Source organism: Cydia fagiglandana, chromosome 20, assembly GCF_963556715.1.
Source record: "Cydia fagiglandana chromosome 20, ilCydFagi1.1, whole genome shotgun sequence".
In the NCBI taxonomy this organism is placed as follows: domain Eukaryota; kingdom Metazoa; phylum Arthropoda; class Insecta; order Lepidoptera; family Tortricidae; genus Cydia; species Cydia fagiglandana.
Genome location: NC_085951.1, coordinates 224557 through 241706, shown reverse-complemented (window position 1 = coordinate 241706; position 17150 = coordinate 224557). Strand labels below are relative to the sequence as shown.

At 37.4% G+C, this 17150-nt stretch overlaps 2 protein-coding genes across 2 annotated transcripts; one reads left to right on the top strand and one right to left on the bottom strand.

The window, feature by feature from the left end:
* Positions 1-3260: 3260 nt before the first annotated feature.
* LOC134674625 (uncharacterized) lies at positions 3261-6145 on the top strand. Its single transcript, XM_063532743.1, has 2 exons — positions 3261-4290; positions 5267-6145. Exons 1-2 carry the CDS (start codon positions 4157-4159, stop codon positions 5487-5489), a joined length of 357 nt encoding a protein of 118 aa, XP_063388813.1. The 5' UTR covers positions 3261-4156; the 3' UTR covers positions 5490-6145.
* A 2496-nt stretch (positions 6146-8641) lies between these two features.
* LOC134674934 (cytochrome P450 4c3-like) lies at positions 8642-16294 on the bottom strand. The gene is made up of 10 exons (XM_063533092.1): positions 16086-16294; positions 15159-15248; positions 14374-14484; positions 13801-13983; positions 12983-13179; positions 12625-12691; positions 11848-12049; positions 10934-11085; positions 10296-10481; positions 8642-9914 (listed from the first exon to the last, which is right to left on the bottom strand). Exons 1-10 carry the CDS (start codon positions 16231-16233, stop codon positions 9718-9720), a joined length of 1533 nt encoding a protein of 510 aa, XP_063389162.1. The 5' UTR covers positions 16234-16294; the 3' UTR covers positions 8642-9717.
* Between the last annotated feature and the right edge of the window lie 856 nt (positions 16295-17150).

The window sequence follows — 17150 nt, the reverse complement described above, 5'->3', positions numbered from 1 at the left end:
TTTAACATTTTTATACTTCCCAGGACCCGGTGCGCATCAAAAATATTAAAAGCAAACACTCAGCGCGACTACTGCAAATATTAGACTTTTACTATATTTATATATAGGATTGAATGTAGGTACCTACAGTTGATAGAAAACTTGAATTACTACCTATTTCAAATGGAAATGTAGATATACTAAACTAGGTAATAGGTTTTTTTAGAGTGTGAAATATTTTTTCAGGTATAATTCTAGAGTAATACAAAATTAAAACTAAAGTTAAAACTAGAAATAAAATAGGTATATCTCGACCTAATATTTATCATTTTTTGCTAAAACTAGTTCTATCTTTAAATCTAGTGATTAGATAACTAAATGCTTTTAATCATATGTACAATTTCAAGATAAAACTTATCAAATTACCTATATTTATCGTTATTTTACTGCCAGTTATTCTGAAAACGTCAAAAGGGCAACATGACAATGTGGCTGAGGTTTGAGAAGCAGAAAGATGGGACGGTGATGAGGCTGAGGATACAGGATCTGCCGCCGGAGAGGATCGAGGAAACCACGGAGCTCATGGTCAAGTACTTCCTCAGGGATGAGCCAATTCGAAGAGCGCTAGGTAAGGATTATAAATGAACTAGCGACCCGCCCCGGCTTCCTTACACGTTAACCCTTAAATCTTAACAAATTATATACCTATACCTTTCTCATGCGTCACTCTATTGATAGGAGAAAACCGCATGAATAACCGTTCGTAGTTTTTGACAGACGCGATCGGATCGCGATACAGACGGACAGAAGAGATCAATTAATAGTATGGAACAATCTTACACAAGTCGGCCTAGTAATTCGGTCAAATTGTGTTTTTTGAAAAACTAATTATAGCCAGCATTCTATGAATGTAGTATGATACCTTTGGGTATGGTGCTTTACGCAGGCTAGCGTCCCGTCCCCTCCCCCTGACGCAACCCCCCCCCCCCCTTTTAGCATAAATATGTCCCGATTGGGAGTTTTTTTTGTTTTTTGGGGAAAGTATACAATATAGGAAAAAAGTGTCAATGAAAGAAATGTTCCCTATTAAATTCTAAACAAAAAAGGTTATATTCATTTTTTTGATACGACGCACCATATTCATGCTATGGCTAGATGAACTTCGACAAAATTTAACCGTTCAAAAACTTGCAGAAGATCAATATAACATAGTACGTGATAGTACTAAAAGAAATCATACAGGACAATAACCTTGCAAGCTTATTTTCCGTATAAGATTTTTTTCAGTACTATCACGTACTAACTTATAATGAACTTCAACAAGTTAATACATGAATATGGTGAGTCTTACCAAAAAGTTGTATATAACCTTTTTTGTTTAAAATTTATTAAGGATTATTTCTTACCTTGACACTTATTTCCTAACTCTAATACTTTTCTCAAAAAAAAAAAAAAAAAAACCGTAAAACGGGACAAATTTCATGCTAAAAGGGGGGGTTGCGTCAGGGGGAGGGGGAGGGACGCTAGTGTGCGTAAAGAACCTTACCCAAAGGTATCATACTACATTCATAGAATGCTGGCTATAATTAGTTTTTCTTGCCCATACATTAGAACATAATTTAACCGAATCATAGCCCCAAAGTAAGCTCTATAAAGTGTTGCAGAAAATTGTTTAAGAATTTTGTATTGCATAATGTTAGGTATTAGCAGAGATATATCGACCCTTATCATGAATAGTGACACAAAACAAAATGAAATGCCATTCGACTTTAAATCTTACCAGTAAAAGATAGAATATTAAATGCAATAGCATTTCATTTTTAGTTGTACCACTGTTCATGATAAGCAACGATATATAACTCCGTATAAGATAAATAAAGTCTGAGATAAAAACGTGCCTCGGAAATCAAGAAAAAGTCATTCTCGAATAGATGGCGCACACACCTTTGGCCTATGCTCGGCTAGATGGCGTTGACGACAGCGTTTGATATTTAACAATTTTAACACACTCGTATCAGTGAAAGAACATGGGTCAGTATGGAACAATAAAAATTAAAAGTCATTTATCCGTAAACATATTTTGATTAATTTATACATTTTCAATTTTATTTTAAGTTTTAATCGTGTGTCGATAGATGACAGTAAATGTACCGTGACTACAAAATTTACTTTGGCAATAGCCCTCTATACTATCTATTCTCTTTGGTACTAGGTAGAAAATAAATATTTTTTGACAGAAATACTTTTGGCATATACTACTTACTTTTCACATAGTATTACTTCACAGAATTTCCTTTGTTCGCATAATATTTTTTGGCAAAAAATTCTGAAATATTATCGCTTGGCCTACTAGTTAACCTCCCACTTAGAAAATTCTACCAAATGAATACTATGATTCGGTTAAATTATGTTCTAATGTATGGGCAAGAAAAACTAATTATAGCCAGCATTCTATGAATGTAGTATGATACCTTTGGGTAAGGTTCTTTACGCACACTAGCGTCCCTCCCCCTCCCTCTGACGCAACCCCCCTTTTAGCATGAAATTTGTCCCGGTTTACGGTTTTTTTTTATTTTTGAGAAAAGTATTAGAGTTAGGAAATAAGTGTCAAGGTAAGAAATAATCCTTAATAAATTTTAAACAAAAAAGGTTATATACAACTTTTTGGTAAGACTCACCATATTCATGTATTAACTTGTTGAAGTTCATTATAAGTTAGTACGTGATAGTACTGAAAAAAATCTTATACGGAAAATAAGCTTGCAAGGTTATTGTCCTGTATGATTTCTTTTAGTACTATCACGTACTATGTTATATTGATCTTCTGCAAGTTTTTGAACGGTTAAATTTTGTCGAAGTTCATCTAGCCATAGCATGAATATGGTGCGTCGTATCAAAAAAATGAATATAACCTTTTTTGTTTAGAATTTAATAGGGAACATTTCTTTCATTGACACTTTTTTCCTATATTGTATACTTTCCCCAAAAAACAAAAAAAACTCCCAATCGGGACATATTTATGCTAAAAGGGGGGGGGGGGGTTGCGTCAGGGGGAGGGGACGGGACGCTAGCCTGCGTAAAGCACCATACCCAAAGGTATCATACTACATTCATAGAATGCTGGCTATAATTAGTTTTTCAAAAAAACACAATTTGACCGAATTAACTATACGAAATGACTATTATGGCAAGTACATATAACATTTATGCGAAAGTATCATTCGACTAAAAAGTTTTCTGCGATATACATATATTAGATATGTGATTTCTGAAAAATAATGTTCTGCCAGATGAGGGTAACTTTTAAGGCTCATACAGAAAGTGATTATTACAGAGTTTCTAAAGAATCCAGAGGCAATAGAGGAATACAGAGTGTATATTGACAAAATATTGAGATCCAGCCACAATGTGATGTGTTGCCTCGACAACGATGACGCCCATCCCGTCATAATGGGCATCTCCATAGTCAACCTCGCCTCCTCAGCATATTGGGAACTGGTAAACAGTAAACACTTTGTTATTTTATTTTTCCTTACAGTATCTGCGAAAAAAATTTATTTTAGGTACAGCGAGCTGCAAAAGTGCATATATATGTAGGTGCGTTATGAATTCAGTTTCATGGAAGGTGGCCATGCACTTTTGCGGTTGGGTGTAGGTACATTTACTATTGAAGTAGAAGTTCATCCGCACGAACGCAAATATCCACGCACGCACGCACTCACGCACACACTCACAGAGAGGGAGAGAAACTTATTCGAAAAGAATACATACTGCGGTATTCGAACTTCCAGATATTCACAAGAGACGACACGTACTAGATCCAATCTAGATACGTTATAGTATAGATATCAACTAGTTCTCTTTTGCAGCGCAATTTGGGCAACCAGTGTCACTTTTACGTTAGATAGAGTATGATATCTATTAGATGTGAATTAGATCTCTAAGTCATATCCTGTGGAAATCGTTCAAGAGTATCTCCAGAATCGCGCAAATGTCAAATTTGACAGGTTAGATCTTATACATATTGTTATCGTATCTTGGTGATGTCTACAAGATGTCTAATAGATGTCTATATCATAATCCGAATCGGGCCCCTATATTTAATTATTGGTAGGAGTGATTGTTTTTTTTTCAGACTGCTGGTAAAGGAACACCAGAAGCGGTAAAAATTAGTAATATGTACGCGGACTGTATCCAAGCATGTGACGTCATGAAGGTGTTCAACCTCACGTCTTACTATTCCGACAAATCTATATTAGTACTACCGGAATACAGAGGACTCGGAATAGCAGAAAAGTTTCTGACAGTTAGGTGAGTAAAAAAGTCGCTTTCTAAGTAGGTTATCTTAAGAAGCCACTTTTGAGATAGGTCACAGTAGTTAATTTCTAAAGGTGCATTTACACCGCAGTTAAGTTTGTGGATGGATAAATTTAATTGCAGTTAACATACTTTCACATAGCCCAGTACATTTTATTAGATTTATACAGGGTGGAAAGATAAGTCGGGCCCTGGAGGGAAACTACCTTAAATCCTTAAGCTGGCTCATTTTACTTAAAGCAGACATTCCTTTATTTTTAAAAATAAACAAAACTGCATTCAAAATATTTCTTTTTTTCTTCAATTTGGCTTATCTAAAAAAATCTTAAGTAGTAAATATTAGATTTTATGGATATTTTGTACGACAGACGAGTGTAAGACCTAATGTTTCTTGGAGAAATGTTATCATTAACATTAACTGTATCGACTAGTAGAATAAAATTGCAAATTTTTATTTTTTGATATTTTTAGTCGGTTCGAGTCCCGGGCGAGGCAAGCGAGTTTTAGAAAATCTTTGAATGCAGTTTTGTTTCTATTTAAAAATAAAGGAATGTCTCCTTTAAGTAAAATGAGCCAGCTTAAGGATTTAAGGTAGTTTCCCTCCAGAGCCCGACTTATCTTTTCACCCTGTATATTGAGGATGTAAATTTGCTTCTAAAGTGATTTATTTCGCCAAAAGGGGAAAAAGTATTCTGTAATTTCTGTTCAGTTACCTAAATATGACAATAAAATGGACAGGTAGGTAAGTAACATTTTTGTTGGTCAATATTGCAATTGGATATTCAATAGTGCTATATCTTGACTCTTCCGAAATATGAGTCGAAAGAAATTATTTTTCATTGTTAGTAAAATTTTTGATAACTACATGCAATTCTTCTCACCTGATCCATCGTTGCCCTCGCCACTTCAGGAGACAAAAACCAAGACCACATTTAAAGATAAGAGTCATAAACGAAGCCTCCTCTTTCAGACGGCTGATGTGTGCAGCGCACGGCATCTCCGTCACAGCAGGCTGGATGACCGCCACTGCCACCCAGATCGCGGCCAAGCGCGACGGCTGGGAGACCATCCATGAGATCCCTTATGACTTCTTCGCACGCAAGTACAACGTCACCTTCGAAAACATTCCGCCCACGGTTAAACTCATGGTGGGCAGGCCTGATCCAGATAACCCTGCTGCTATTGAAGCCTAATACAATTAATATTATACGAAACCTCTCTTTTTTGGACTGCGTCACTCATTAGCGTTGCGTTGCCTCACCTTTGAAGCTAGGGATGCTATTAATTGTCCTCAGATACCTACTCCCGAAATACATGAACGGATTTGTTCAGATGGATCTCAGTAAGACAAAAATATATGAATAGCTATTTCGTACGTTCACTGCGGTAGGGGGTCTAAAAACTTTTACGAAGTATGGTTAATTACGAGTAAATCTAATTGTCGCAACGAAGGTGTTAAGATAACGATGGCCAGATCGCGGTCAGAATACAAACATGGATTTCTGACTTAACAGAATTTAAATTCAGTATCTTACTGTAGGCTGTAGGTATGGTAGGCTAAGGTTATAAATGTTATAATTACGGTCGACTTGAGCGACCGTCGCTATGATCTTTAATCGGTATTATGATGTGTAATTAGATTCTAACCTGTAACCCTCAGTAAAACAATTTAGCGTGCCCGTGGCACGAGCATTAAGTCTTACGATAATAATTACGAAGCAACTTGTGTTATTATATGTATGAGTACTTACGGTTTACACTCCGGATCTAATTGTAAGAAATTATTCTGGATACAAAATAGTAGACTATACAACAAGGGCATACTCATAAAATGGGCATTTATGCCCGACTTATACCTATACTCTTTACTTCGATTGCGAGGAAAATATAGAAATATCAAATATATTGTTATTCAAGGCCGCGTGGGAGGGGATCGTGCCAGCCGCCAGCTGCAGTAGTAGTGACAGTAGTATTAAACGTTTTGACTTTATTTATAAGTCCTAATAGATGGTTTAACTTCATGCACTAGAGCAGCGGTCGGCAACCTTTTAGCAGCCAAGGGCCACATAGCAGTTAACGAAGTGGACGCGGGTGGAAGGCGCGAAGTGGAAGTGGAGAGCATAAAAAGCAACTTTATGTCGCTTACACGCGACTTAACTAGAAATCGAGTTAACGAGCATCAGAAGTGATATTTATTGATTTGGTTAACATTGAAAATATAATTCCTCCACACTCCAAAATATCTTGAAATAGTCAGTCATGTGCACATTTACTTCATAAAGCGGGCTTCGATGCAGTTCCCGTTGTTAAGAAGTAACTCGGCTCCGACAAAAGCGCTATCCGACAAATTGCTATTTTCCGGCCCTTTGTGGCCGAAACAAAGTGCAGGAGATGCATTTTCAGGGTTTTTAGCGAAAACTGAAGAAATTTCATGATATATCGCTACAGGTCACAGCGACGATAAAAGGAAGATCGAGCTGTAAAAATGTAATGTAAGAATTTATTGGTTTGTGGGTTACACAAACAACATTTATTATTGTGGTTTGTGGTTATCGTGAAAAATAGGGTTATAATAGTTGATTTGTAAATCTAAATTCATGGGTCCTATATTTGGCAGCTGTGACATCACAAATCTTATTTTAATATTATATTATTATTGGTATCATATTAAAGGAGGATACAAAGTACAAAAACAAGTAGGAACAAAAACAGTGGGGATCCATTTAAAGGCAAAAGTAGAAAAAAAATGTTTGACGCGAAACATTTTGGCTTCGGATGGAGGGTTGGCCGACTTGGACGCGTTGAGTTTTCTTCTAATTTTCCTAATCACAATACCATACCAAATATGCCCTTAAACTATTTTTGTTACACCTTATATGCAATTTTTTTCTATTCCAGCACTTAAATGTGTCAATTAAATGACTGACAGTGATATCTAAAGCAATGTCATTTGAATGATGGCAATGAAGTCTATTTGTCTATAGGCTCATAAGATGACTGCTAGCATCTTATGAGTATAATACAACTGCTTTATTTTTTTTTAAAGATACAACTTCCGATCATCTTGATTGAAAGAGGTATGTTTTCATTTACAATAATAACTCATTTTCAAATTAATATAATACGTATATAAAGATTGAATAAAACATAATTGTGTCTTAGTATTTTAAATGTTTACGAAATACATAAAAAAACATTATTCTATCAACTTCATTTTACATTTTGACATTTAGATTTACTTGAACGCGACCACATTTTTCGTAGAGTCTGTGCGGAAAGAGAAGAGTCGTGGCAGAAACGGGAACTAACATTTTAAATTTTATATGGCAATCAAACCTTTGACACCTGTCTTGTAAAAAGTAAACAAACTTCTGTCAATGTATATTTTTATTAACAAAAACCGCAAGTTTTATGTATAAAATATTTTCAAAACACGATAAAACCGTACATAAAACCACAATGAAAATTATATTTAATATTGTTCGGTTTTGTCAGCGGGAAGAAAACGGCTAAAAGCCGACTATCGACTTACAAAAAGTCGCGGAACGTGTTTCCGCTATTCGCGGGTATTGATGTTGTATTTAATATTAAATAATTACCTAAGTATTTAATAAGCCCCCTAAGTAACTTGTCTCCGGTACATAATCGGTAAGTATATTCATTCAAAATATATTAATTTTCATAAATATGCAGGTCATTCATGATCTTTAAAATAACTGATTAATAGTCTTGATACTTGCCATTTTATGCATATTTATATGTAATTTCTTTTTCAGGATTGTGTAAAAGTACCTACGGTATCTCGAATAAAAGACCGCTAAGTAGGTGAATTGCAAGAATTCGTATTCTACGTGCCGGATTCAAGCACATCCAGTTCAGATGAAGATAGTTCTATGAGTGTCCCTGGTTGTTTTGAAGCTAGCTCAACTCGGTAGCTCAAACATAAGTGACATTGAATATTTTAATTCAGACTTCGATTACAAAGAATGAAACTTTTTCTAATAAAATATTTCTTTATTTGTAAGTTCGTTTACTAGGTTCTGAATAAAACTTTTTCTAATAAAATATTTCTTTATTTGTAGGTTATGTTAGTTACGTTAGTAATTATTTCATATTTAGCAGTGACTTTTCGTATCGTGATTGACGGCGTAATATCGTGAGATGAGAGAACCGGACATATCCCAATAAGGCCTACCTGCTTATGCACTATTTTTATTCATATTTATTATTAATAATGTACACATACATTACAAGTCAAGTTTACAATAGGTGAAATATATCCCAGATAAAATTACAGTTCTATTGCCCAATTTCTACCCGATCTACCCGGTTTAAATAACTGTTGGAATGCACAGATTAGGCAGTATATAAATGAGACTCTATCTTGTTTGGTACTAAAATTACAGTTGTATTGGGCAGATTCTTAACTAGTTTTAGCAGTTTTGTCAATCGCAGTCACTTTTTAGTATCTGAGACATAAAAACAAGTGTGTTTTAAAAAGAAAACTAGTGCCTGCGCTAAATCAGAGGATTGAGTTGACGAGCCGACACCACCACCAGGCTCCGTTTAGTAAGCCGTGGTAAAAAACCGGAACAAAAGGGATTCAAGTATCATGACCTTTAGTGTCGTACTATAATCACGTGACCAGTGTTGTCAGCATAGCAAAAACCATAAAATAGCACTGGCGCGCCCTCAAATCCCACGACTCTTCTCTTTCCGCACAGACTCTAATCGAGAACTGTCTTATATTGTATCTTGTCTATGCTATTGAGTTGATGTTCCGATTGTTCCGTGTTCGAAATTGAAAAAGTTTAGCAAATCTGATTATTGTTGCGTTTTTAACCGGATTTAATGTGAAAATAACCTTCTATGTACAAATAACTTGACTTTAAACAGTTAAAATGAGTGGAAGTGAGAGTGACAACTGTACTCCAGAAGAAATAAAGGCTTTGGCCCTAATAGCGACCGACAATTTGTTACCCGAAAAGTCGAAAAAAAGCCTACCAAAAGAGCTATGATACTTTCATTACATGGAAACTACAAAAAAGTGTCGGGTGCAGCTGTCATAGAAAAAGTAATGTATGCAACAGCTCATAATTGGTTCTTAAAGTTCTCGGGTCTTTTTTTACAAAACTCGACTACGTCTCGTTTTGTAACTTCGACCCTTGAATTTTAAGAACCCTTATTATATCACTGTTGCATAAACTACTATTATATCATCGATTTTTGAATAGCCTGCATAATAACACACACTTTATAAAATTTATAAAATCGTGAGCTGCATAGGTTTGCATAGGTATATGTCGACCACAAAAGCGATTAGTATGTTTTTGCCTCGCCCCACCCTGCAGGATTGAAAACTCCCTGGATCACCGCTAGATGGCTTTAAACTTGCAAACATCTGTCTGCGTTCCCAATGATTCATAAGTCCTGTTGTTGCGCGCCTCGATTCATTCTCTTCTCAAGAGTAAGCTCGTGTCCGTTAACCGCCTTCATCATGACGTCGATCTTGACTCGGATGTGCGGCTTGTTACCCCCCTCCACCCTCCCCCTCACGCAGTGGAAGCGCAGCACCGACGACAACGCCGACTTTATAGACATCAGGGCATACTGGTAGCCTGCAAAACAATATACTAATTTCATCAGAGCAACGTATTTAAACAAGCGCTGAAGTTACAAGTAACTGTCATTGTTTTTCGTGCGTCACCAATATACCTATGTGCAGTGAAGCTAATTAAAATAGGACAACACTGATAAACGATGGTATTGTTCCTTTCTAGAGATTTGACAGAGATGATTCCGATGATGTTTCCAAAAATACCAACAAATTATAAATTTACAGCTAAATGGCTAAATCGTGTTCAGAGAGGTGATAACGAATAAACTGGAAACAGACACGGGAAACAAGTAAGTTTCACTAGGTATCCATCGCCGTCAGCTTTGTAAGTTTCACTATCGATTCCACTACTGCGTCATAGCATACGCGTGTCAGTACTCACCGATGCAATTCCTCGGGCCGGTGCTGAACGCCATGAACGCGCAGGGGTGCCTCAGCGCGGCCCGCTCCGGCAGGAAGCGGTCCGGGTCGAACGCGGCCGCATCGGGGCCCCAGTACTTGGGGTTCCGTTGTGTGCCCCACACGGATGCCGCTATACCACTACCCGCGGGCAGCACGTTCCCTGATGCTGCAAGAAAAAAAAATACATGTATATTACACACCAGCCTCAATAGTGATAAACCTGATTCTACTAGCGCTACGGAAATTCTGAACCACGAACTGAACCTGTAGTTCTGTCTCTGGTAATTCAGAATCAGTAATAGTATTTCATACAAAATGGCCCGCACCACCCGGCGGTGGCAGATTCACTACAGGTTGACTGAATATAAATTCTAATTTGATTCGCAAAGCTATGACGGAAAGTTGAAAATGCCATCCATAATATTGTGCCATGTATGGATGCTTGTCAATTTTTGTAAATAGCTACTTTCTTTCTCTGTTTCCATGATTACGCCAAAATATTTAGAACTAGATGACTATGAATATGAAATTCCTAAGACTAGGGTGAGGCTTAAACTACTCCACAATCCTCAACAATCTATGAGAGTTACCAGCTTCTCTTCCCAATAGGTAACTTACGCAAGGTCACTTCCTCCTCGACCTTCCTGATGAGGAAGGGTGCTGGCGGGAACAGCCGGAGCGTCTCCTTGATGACACAGTCCAGGTACTTCAGCCGCATCAGGTCCTCTTTTTGAAGAAGACGGTCCGAGTCTCCGAACACTTCGTCCAGTCTACAAACACATCTGATTTATGAACTGTTTGTGATGTGCTGTTTTACATATTTAAACAAATTACAAATAGAATTAAAACTAAAATACGTAATACGCTAAATAATTTAATCCAATTAGCAGCATTATACGAAATCCTTATTAGTAGCCTTTCCTTGGCTAGTGATAAAAATATTTAAGGCATCATCACTAATGATTTCCACTTGCCAAGTTAGATATCTCTCTCCAAGATTGAACTGAAAGAAACGGGTCTCTATTGTTTCCCAAATAGTTTTAAGCCATAATGTATTGTTTGTCCGAATTTTCGTTAGTCATAATTGGTTTTTCTCAGAAACGCGTAACTTTTCAGGATTGCCATAAAACAAACCTAACCTAACCTATCCTATCTATCTGTAGAATAGCCTTATGAAAATCCTGAAAAGTTAACGGTTTCCGTTTTATGACTAACGATAATATGACAAACGTAACATTATGACTTAAAACTTTATGGGAAACAAAGGGACCCCGAAAGAAACATTTGCAGTCATCAGTTATCTGGAGCAAAACAAACTGATGGGTATAGGACTATAGCTCGGAGATCACAGAAGTAGGCAGGCCACTTACGCCATAGACATAATGGAAGATGGAGGAAAGTGCTGGAGTGGAGGCCTCGTTCAGGTCTCCGAATCGTGTGTACCCTGCCAATGACATGGAATAACGAACTAGTCAAAATAACCGGTAGAAAACGTATAAGTATAGTACAAGAATAGATTGAGAAGGACTTACTCTGCGTGAACCTTGTCTTGTACATGTGGATACTTGGCCAGAAGGTCGAGTGCATATCCTATGGTAGAAGCGGTGGAGTCGGTGCTCCCGATGATCAGCGTCAGGATTTCTTCCCGCAGCTCCTCATCGCTGTACCCACCCTCGCTGCCCGAGAAGTGGATCAGCAGCTCGAGGAAAGATTTGGAATCGTAGTCTGATAAGTCTGCCAATTATAATGTTACAGTATATTGTATTTACTATTCAAAATAAAAGTAGTTAATTTAAGGTGTATTAAATCCATAACGAATTGATTGCAAGTCGTGTCTGATGTATGGCCACAATTTGTCGCATTAAAGTACACGCGAAAGGTAATTGACCATAAGTTACGAGTAAAATATCGATTACAATCCCATTGCAAATATGTAACTGGTTTGTTACTGTAATTATCTACTTACATGAAGCATTCAGACTAGTCAAGACAGTGGTAAAACTAGACATGGTGGAAGGAGGCGCGCGCGGATAGAGCCTTCTTGAGACTCGAGATTCCTGTGGAGTTTAACACCGGCTTTCTCCTCAACAACTTGCCATGTGGCATAAACCAGAGAGTTGACTTCATGTTGAAAGACGTTATAGTTTTATAGGTACTTTGTGACTCAGCAAACCATCTCGTACCGTAGGTACAGCAAACCGTACGTTCGGTCATCGTCATTGAGAGTAGGTAAAACTTTGTAACATGAAACTTTATAAAATAAGGCTTTGGATTTTAAGTAGGTATAACATAGGTAGGTATTTACTTACCAATAGTTCGATTCGCGTTAGGACTTTTTTGTTCAGCTTTTAATTCTTCGCGTTTCTTCATTATCACCTAGAAAATTGTAAAGAGTAGTAATTAGACCTCTTTATTTTACGTTCATCATGTCCCTACATCGCTTCAGGAGTTACATACTGAAACCGCTTAACAGATTTAGAAGAAATTTGGTATATGGAATTTGAAATATTGAGGTTTTTTTTAGGCTTCGAGAAGGACATCGGGTAGTTTTTATCAATCATCATCATTTTTCCATGCTCCCGAAGTCGCGGGCAGGAACTGATCGTTGTATTTTCATTTGTAGTCAACAGAATTAAGCTTACAAAAGTGAATTCTCAGTAAACGTACGTGATCAGTGAACCCATGCAAGACTTCGCAGCTGGTCCGCTGCTGGCGGTACTGCGGGGAGCACCGGAACAGCCACTCCGGATGCAGCCAAAGGCGGAAGATGCGCTCCGCAAGCACCCGGGTCACTCGGCCCAGCTCCACGAGGAACGGGGACACGGAGTCATCCTGGCTGTCTATCTTCACGCCGAGTGTGGTCTCTGCATATCCACAAATTTTAATTGAATTTTGATTGAAATTTAAATTTTCATATAAATTAAAGTCCACCACCTTTTACTTACACGTAATATTCATTAATAATCTACACATTTGATATTGCCAGCGAAGTAGCGGACCGCCTTCAACTTTCACCCAGATTATTTTCGAAATGCGAAATTATATTGATGTACAGTCGACGTCAACGATGTTTACACTTTTGTACTTTACCACTTTGTGATAATGTGAAAATTGTAAACATATCTTTGACGTAGACAGAGATGAAGACCTCATTATTAAAGAATACCTACAAACAAGTAGGTAAGTAGACATTTCCGCACCCTAATTAGTTTTTATAATTATTTTGCTTACCTGCCTCGAATCATTTTAAAACCTACTTAGAAAACATGCAAATAAATATTCAATAATCACAGGTGACTGAAATGTAGACATTTTCTGGTCATTTTTAATGCTCTGCAAGCGAGCTTAATGCTCTGCTCTATGGAGACTCACTACAAATGGAAGCCAGGTTGTAGGAGCTGATGTGAGACCACAGCTTGACCTTGCAGTCTCTGGCCTCGCTCAGCTTGACAGCCAGCTGCATGCTCTTCTATGTGGAGACTCACCACCAGTGGAGTCCAAGGTGTAGGAGCTGATGTAAGGCCGCAGCTTGATCTTGCGGCCTCCAGCCTCGCCCAGCTTGCGAGCCAGCTTCATGCTCTGCTCTGCAAACACGGGGACGAAGCTCTCAACTATCTTCGGTTTGAATGCTGGCTGCAGTATCTTTCGCCTTGGCCTCCAGATTGAAACTAAAAACAAAAATTAACTATAAGTGTTCTTGGAAGCCCTCTTGGAAAATCATTTAATTTAAGCGATACGGATACACGTACAAATGTACTTAAAATTGATACCAATATGTATCAGGTGGTGGTGGTGGTTGGTGGTGGTAAGAGCTAGAATTACTTAAGTCCGATTTTTGAAAAAGGTGTGTATTTTTCGACGGCGAGTGTTTGGGGAATTGTAGGTCTGTAACTTATATTACATATGATTTAATTTTATAGGTTTTTTTTGTTAAAAAAACGTTTTCTTATAAAAGTGAAGCGATATATCTCACAACTTCCGTATTAGAAGAACAACATACCTACACATTAGCATAAAATCAAGTTTGAGATGGAATAGAATGCTATAAGAGTACCTACCTGGAGCAAATATAGCCCCAAAGCCGATGACCGGCCTCGTGAAGCGGTGCAGGTCATCCTTCTCCATGCACGTGCGCATCACCACCTCCAGGTCCGCGGGGTCCACGGACACTGCTCCAGAAAACAAACACACCACGACAGTTTCATTTGGGAAAAGTGTAACAGTGATTAACGATTCATTAAAAGATCCTAATTTTGTATCTGTTTAGCGGTTCATTACTTTTCACATCACCTAATCAGAAAATGGATTTTTCTTCCCTACTAGGAGGGATCAAAGTGGCACTTTTCTGTTCAACGACATTTCATTGCCAGTATAAAAATATGAACATCATATGTACACAGTCTGTCAAAAAAGAGTAGAAATTAAAAAGTGGCAACACTGTAGTGTCAACACTAAGATTTTGTTATTTTCCTCATATACTGCTTTGTTACTATATTATTATATATAGTTGATGTGAAAAGCAGTATGTGTTCCACGATATCAAAATTATTTCGTCTTGGGCGTTAAATAACACTTGAATCCCTCATTACGCTCAGGATTCTACTTTAGAATCCCTCACTATGTGCGGGATTCTTTTGTAAAATCCACCGCTTCATTTAGGATTCAATGTACGCCCTTGACAGACATATATCATTTGATCCCTTGTAACACATACTCTACTATTTTCTCAAGTGATTGATACTCGTAAGTTTCATTAAATCGTTTTTTTTACTAAAAATGTTTTGGGATTGAGAAGCAAGGTCCTCCTTCGACATTTTGAAGTCAACTATAAAGCATTACTCACAAAAATAAAGTATGGGGCCCAACCAGGCTTTCATTAAACCGCCATTTTCAATGGCAAAGTAGCTCAGTTCTTTTAGTGTAGACATGATATCTGAAATCATAATCATAAAGTAAATAAAATTTAACATCTAAGCCATGCTCTTAAAATGCGTTTTTTTTTTGGTAATACGATACCATCTTGTTATGTGTCAAAGAAACAGCAAATAAAGAATTTAAAAAGCAGTTAAAATTGTTTAATATTTTTGTCGAGTGAGAGGCTGAGAGGACCGAAAACACAGCATGTAACTGACATAACCTACGTGACAAAGTTTATAGGTACATACATAAATAAAGTTATGTCTTATATAAAAAAAAAACAACTTCACAGAACGATTTAAATTTTCATAATTTTTGAGTTTTCGTCGTAAATTACCTTCAATTTTTCCAGGATCTCATCATCAGATCCCCGATAAGGGATGACCCATAGCCCTCTTTTGGCGGTAGCAGTGTTGAGTTGTTGACAACATGTACTAAGTAAGGTACGCTCACAGAACATATTAAAGAGGTTAGAATGGCTATCGCGCGCAGTTAGTATCGGAACCGGCGTCGCCGCTCGTTCCTCTCCACATTTACTAACACTCGCGCAACGGTAGTCAAAACTAACTAGCGCCTTGTGTGCGTGGTGAATTCTTAATCTGAAGGTTATTGTGGCGCAAAAAGGCATGTTTACTTCGTTTTCGGTCAGCGCGGGCGAGTAGCATGCGAGCGTTTGCTCAAAACCGGCGGCGACACGTAGCCTGCTCGCATCGCCATTCTAACTTGGTACGCTCTCTGTCTTCTAGTAAACTTATGGATCATCCCTTGGTTAATAGTCCGATTAATCCCAGAATTTGTAAAAGCGAGTTCAATATACCCTCCATCGGAGCTAGCATTCTCGATACGTACTCACCCTCTGTGTTTCCCATGAACTTATGGGCCGCCCCTATGAGAGGTAGCTCGCTGACGCCCGGAACCCGCGACGCCAGTTCATACATCCTCCTCCGACGATACCGGAACGTTAAGAACCATAACAAAGGTATCAGCACCCACCAGATCATCGCGACGAACAATGCTGTACTAACAAGTCACGCTACTTTATATAACGTACATTTGCTACAATGTAACGATAATACACAGTAGTTACACGAGACCAATTACTGACAGAATATATACCTACTAATTAAATACAAAATGTACATCCCCTAAAATAAAGACAGTAAAATTAGACGAGGACGAGCTTGATGTGACTCGTAAAACTCGTATAATGTGATCTGCTAAGACTGATGTAGACTAAGGTCAAGGGTAGGAAACCGTGACCCTACCTTTATAGTAACCTAGGGTAGACAGGGGTAAATTGAGACACTCCTAAAAAAACCTTGAATAAATCAGAATATTTTATTATTTGGTCTGATTTAGCAAATTAATTTACCACGCTCAGCTGTCAGAACAGATGCCTGCCACAAAAATTGTATTGATAAATAGTGTTTTCTTGTCAAATTTTTAATTCTAATCGCTCTTATTCACATGAGACCCAAGTGAACTTAAGGATTTATCTTTACTTTAGCCTTCAAAAATAGTAACATTAGAATGAAATGAAACCCATGTAATTAAATTGTTGACATCGTACTTTTTAAGGATAAGTACCTAGATATTAAATCAACAATAATATTAACGGTGTAACAGTGCCCTAAAACACTCAACATTACATTAATTTACATAGTCATGACTTGACTATTGATCATAAAGTCTAGCAATAATAGTGACCTAGAAAACGAAGCAATTAATGAACTGCATAATACGACTAGATGGTTGGAAAATAATTGTCTTAAATTAAATTTGGCTAAGACTAAAATTACATATTAAGTTTAAAACTCGTAACTCTACTAATACTAACCTTAATGTTAACTGTAACAATTCTAATGTAGAACTTGTTGATTCAACCACGTTTCTTGGTATTACTCTAGATGAAAATTTA

Excerpts from the sequence above, each read along its gene's own strand:
- LOC134674934 (XM_063533092.1), bottom strand. The coding sequence starts at position 16,233 with ATGATCTGGTGGGTGCTGATACCTTTGTTATGGTTCTTAACGTTCCGG. Across the intron at positions 13,984-14,373 it reads TGGGGCTATATTTGCTCCAG|TTTCAATCTGGAGGCCAAGG; the intron begins GTAGGTACTCTT and ends TTTTGTTTTTAG. Across the intron at positions 9,915-10,295 it reads CGGCCCGAGGAATTGCATCG|GCTACCAGTATGCCCTGATG; the intron begins GTGAGTACTGAC and ends ATTGTTTTGCAG.
- LOC134674625 (XM_063532743.1), top strand. The coding sequence starts at position 4,157 with ATGTACGCGGACTGTATCCAAGCATGTGACGTCATGAAGGTGTTCAAC. Across the intron at positions 4,291-5,266 it reads GAAAAGTTTCTGACAGTTAG|ACGGCTGATGTGTGCAGCGC; the intron begins GTGAGTAAAAAA and ends CTCCTCTTTCAG.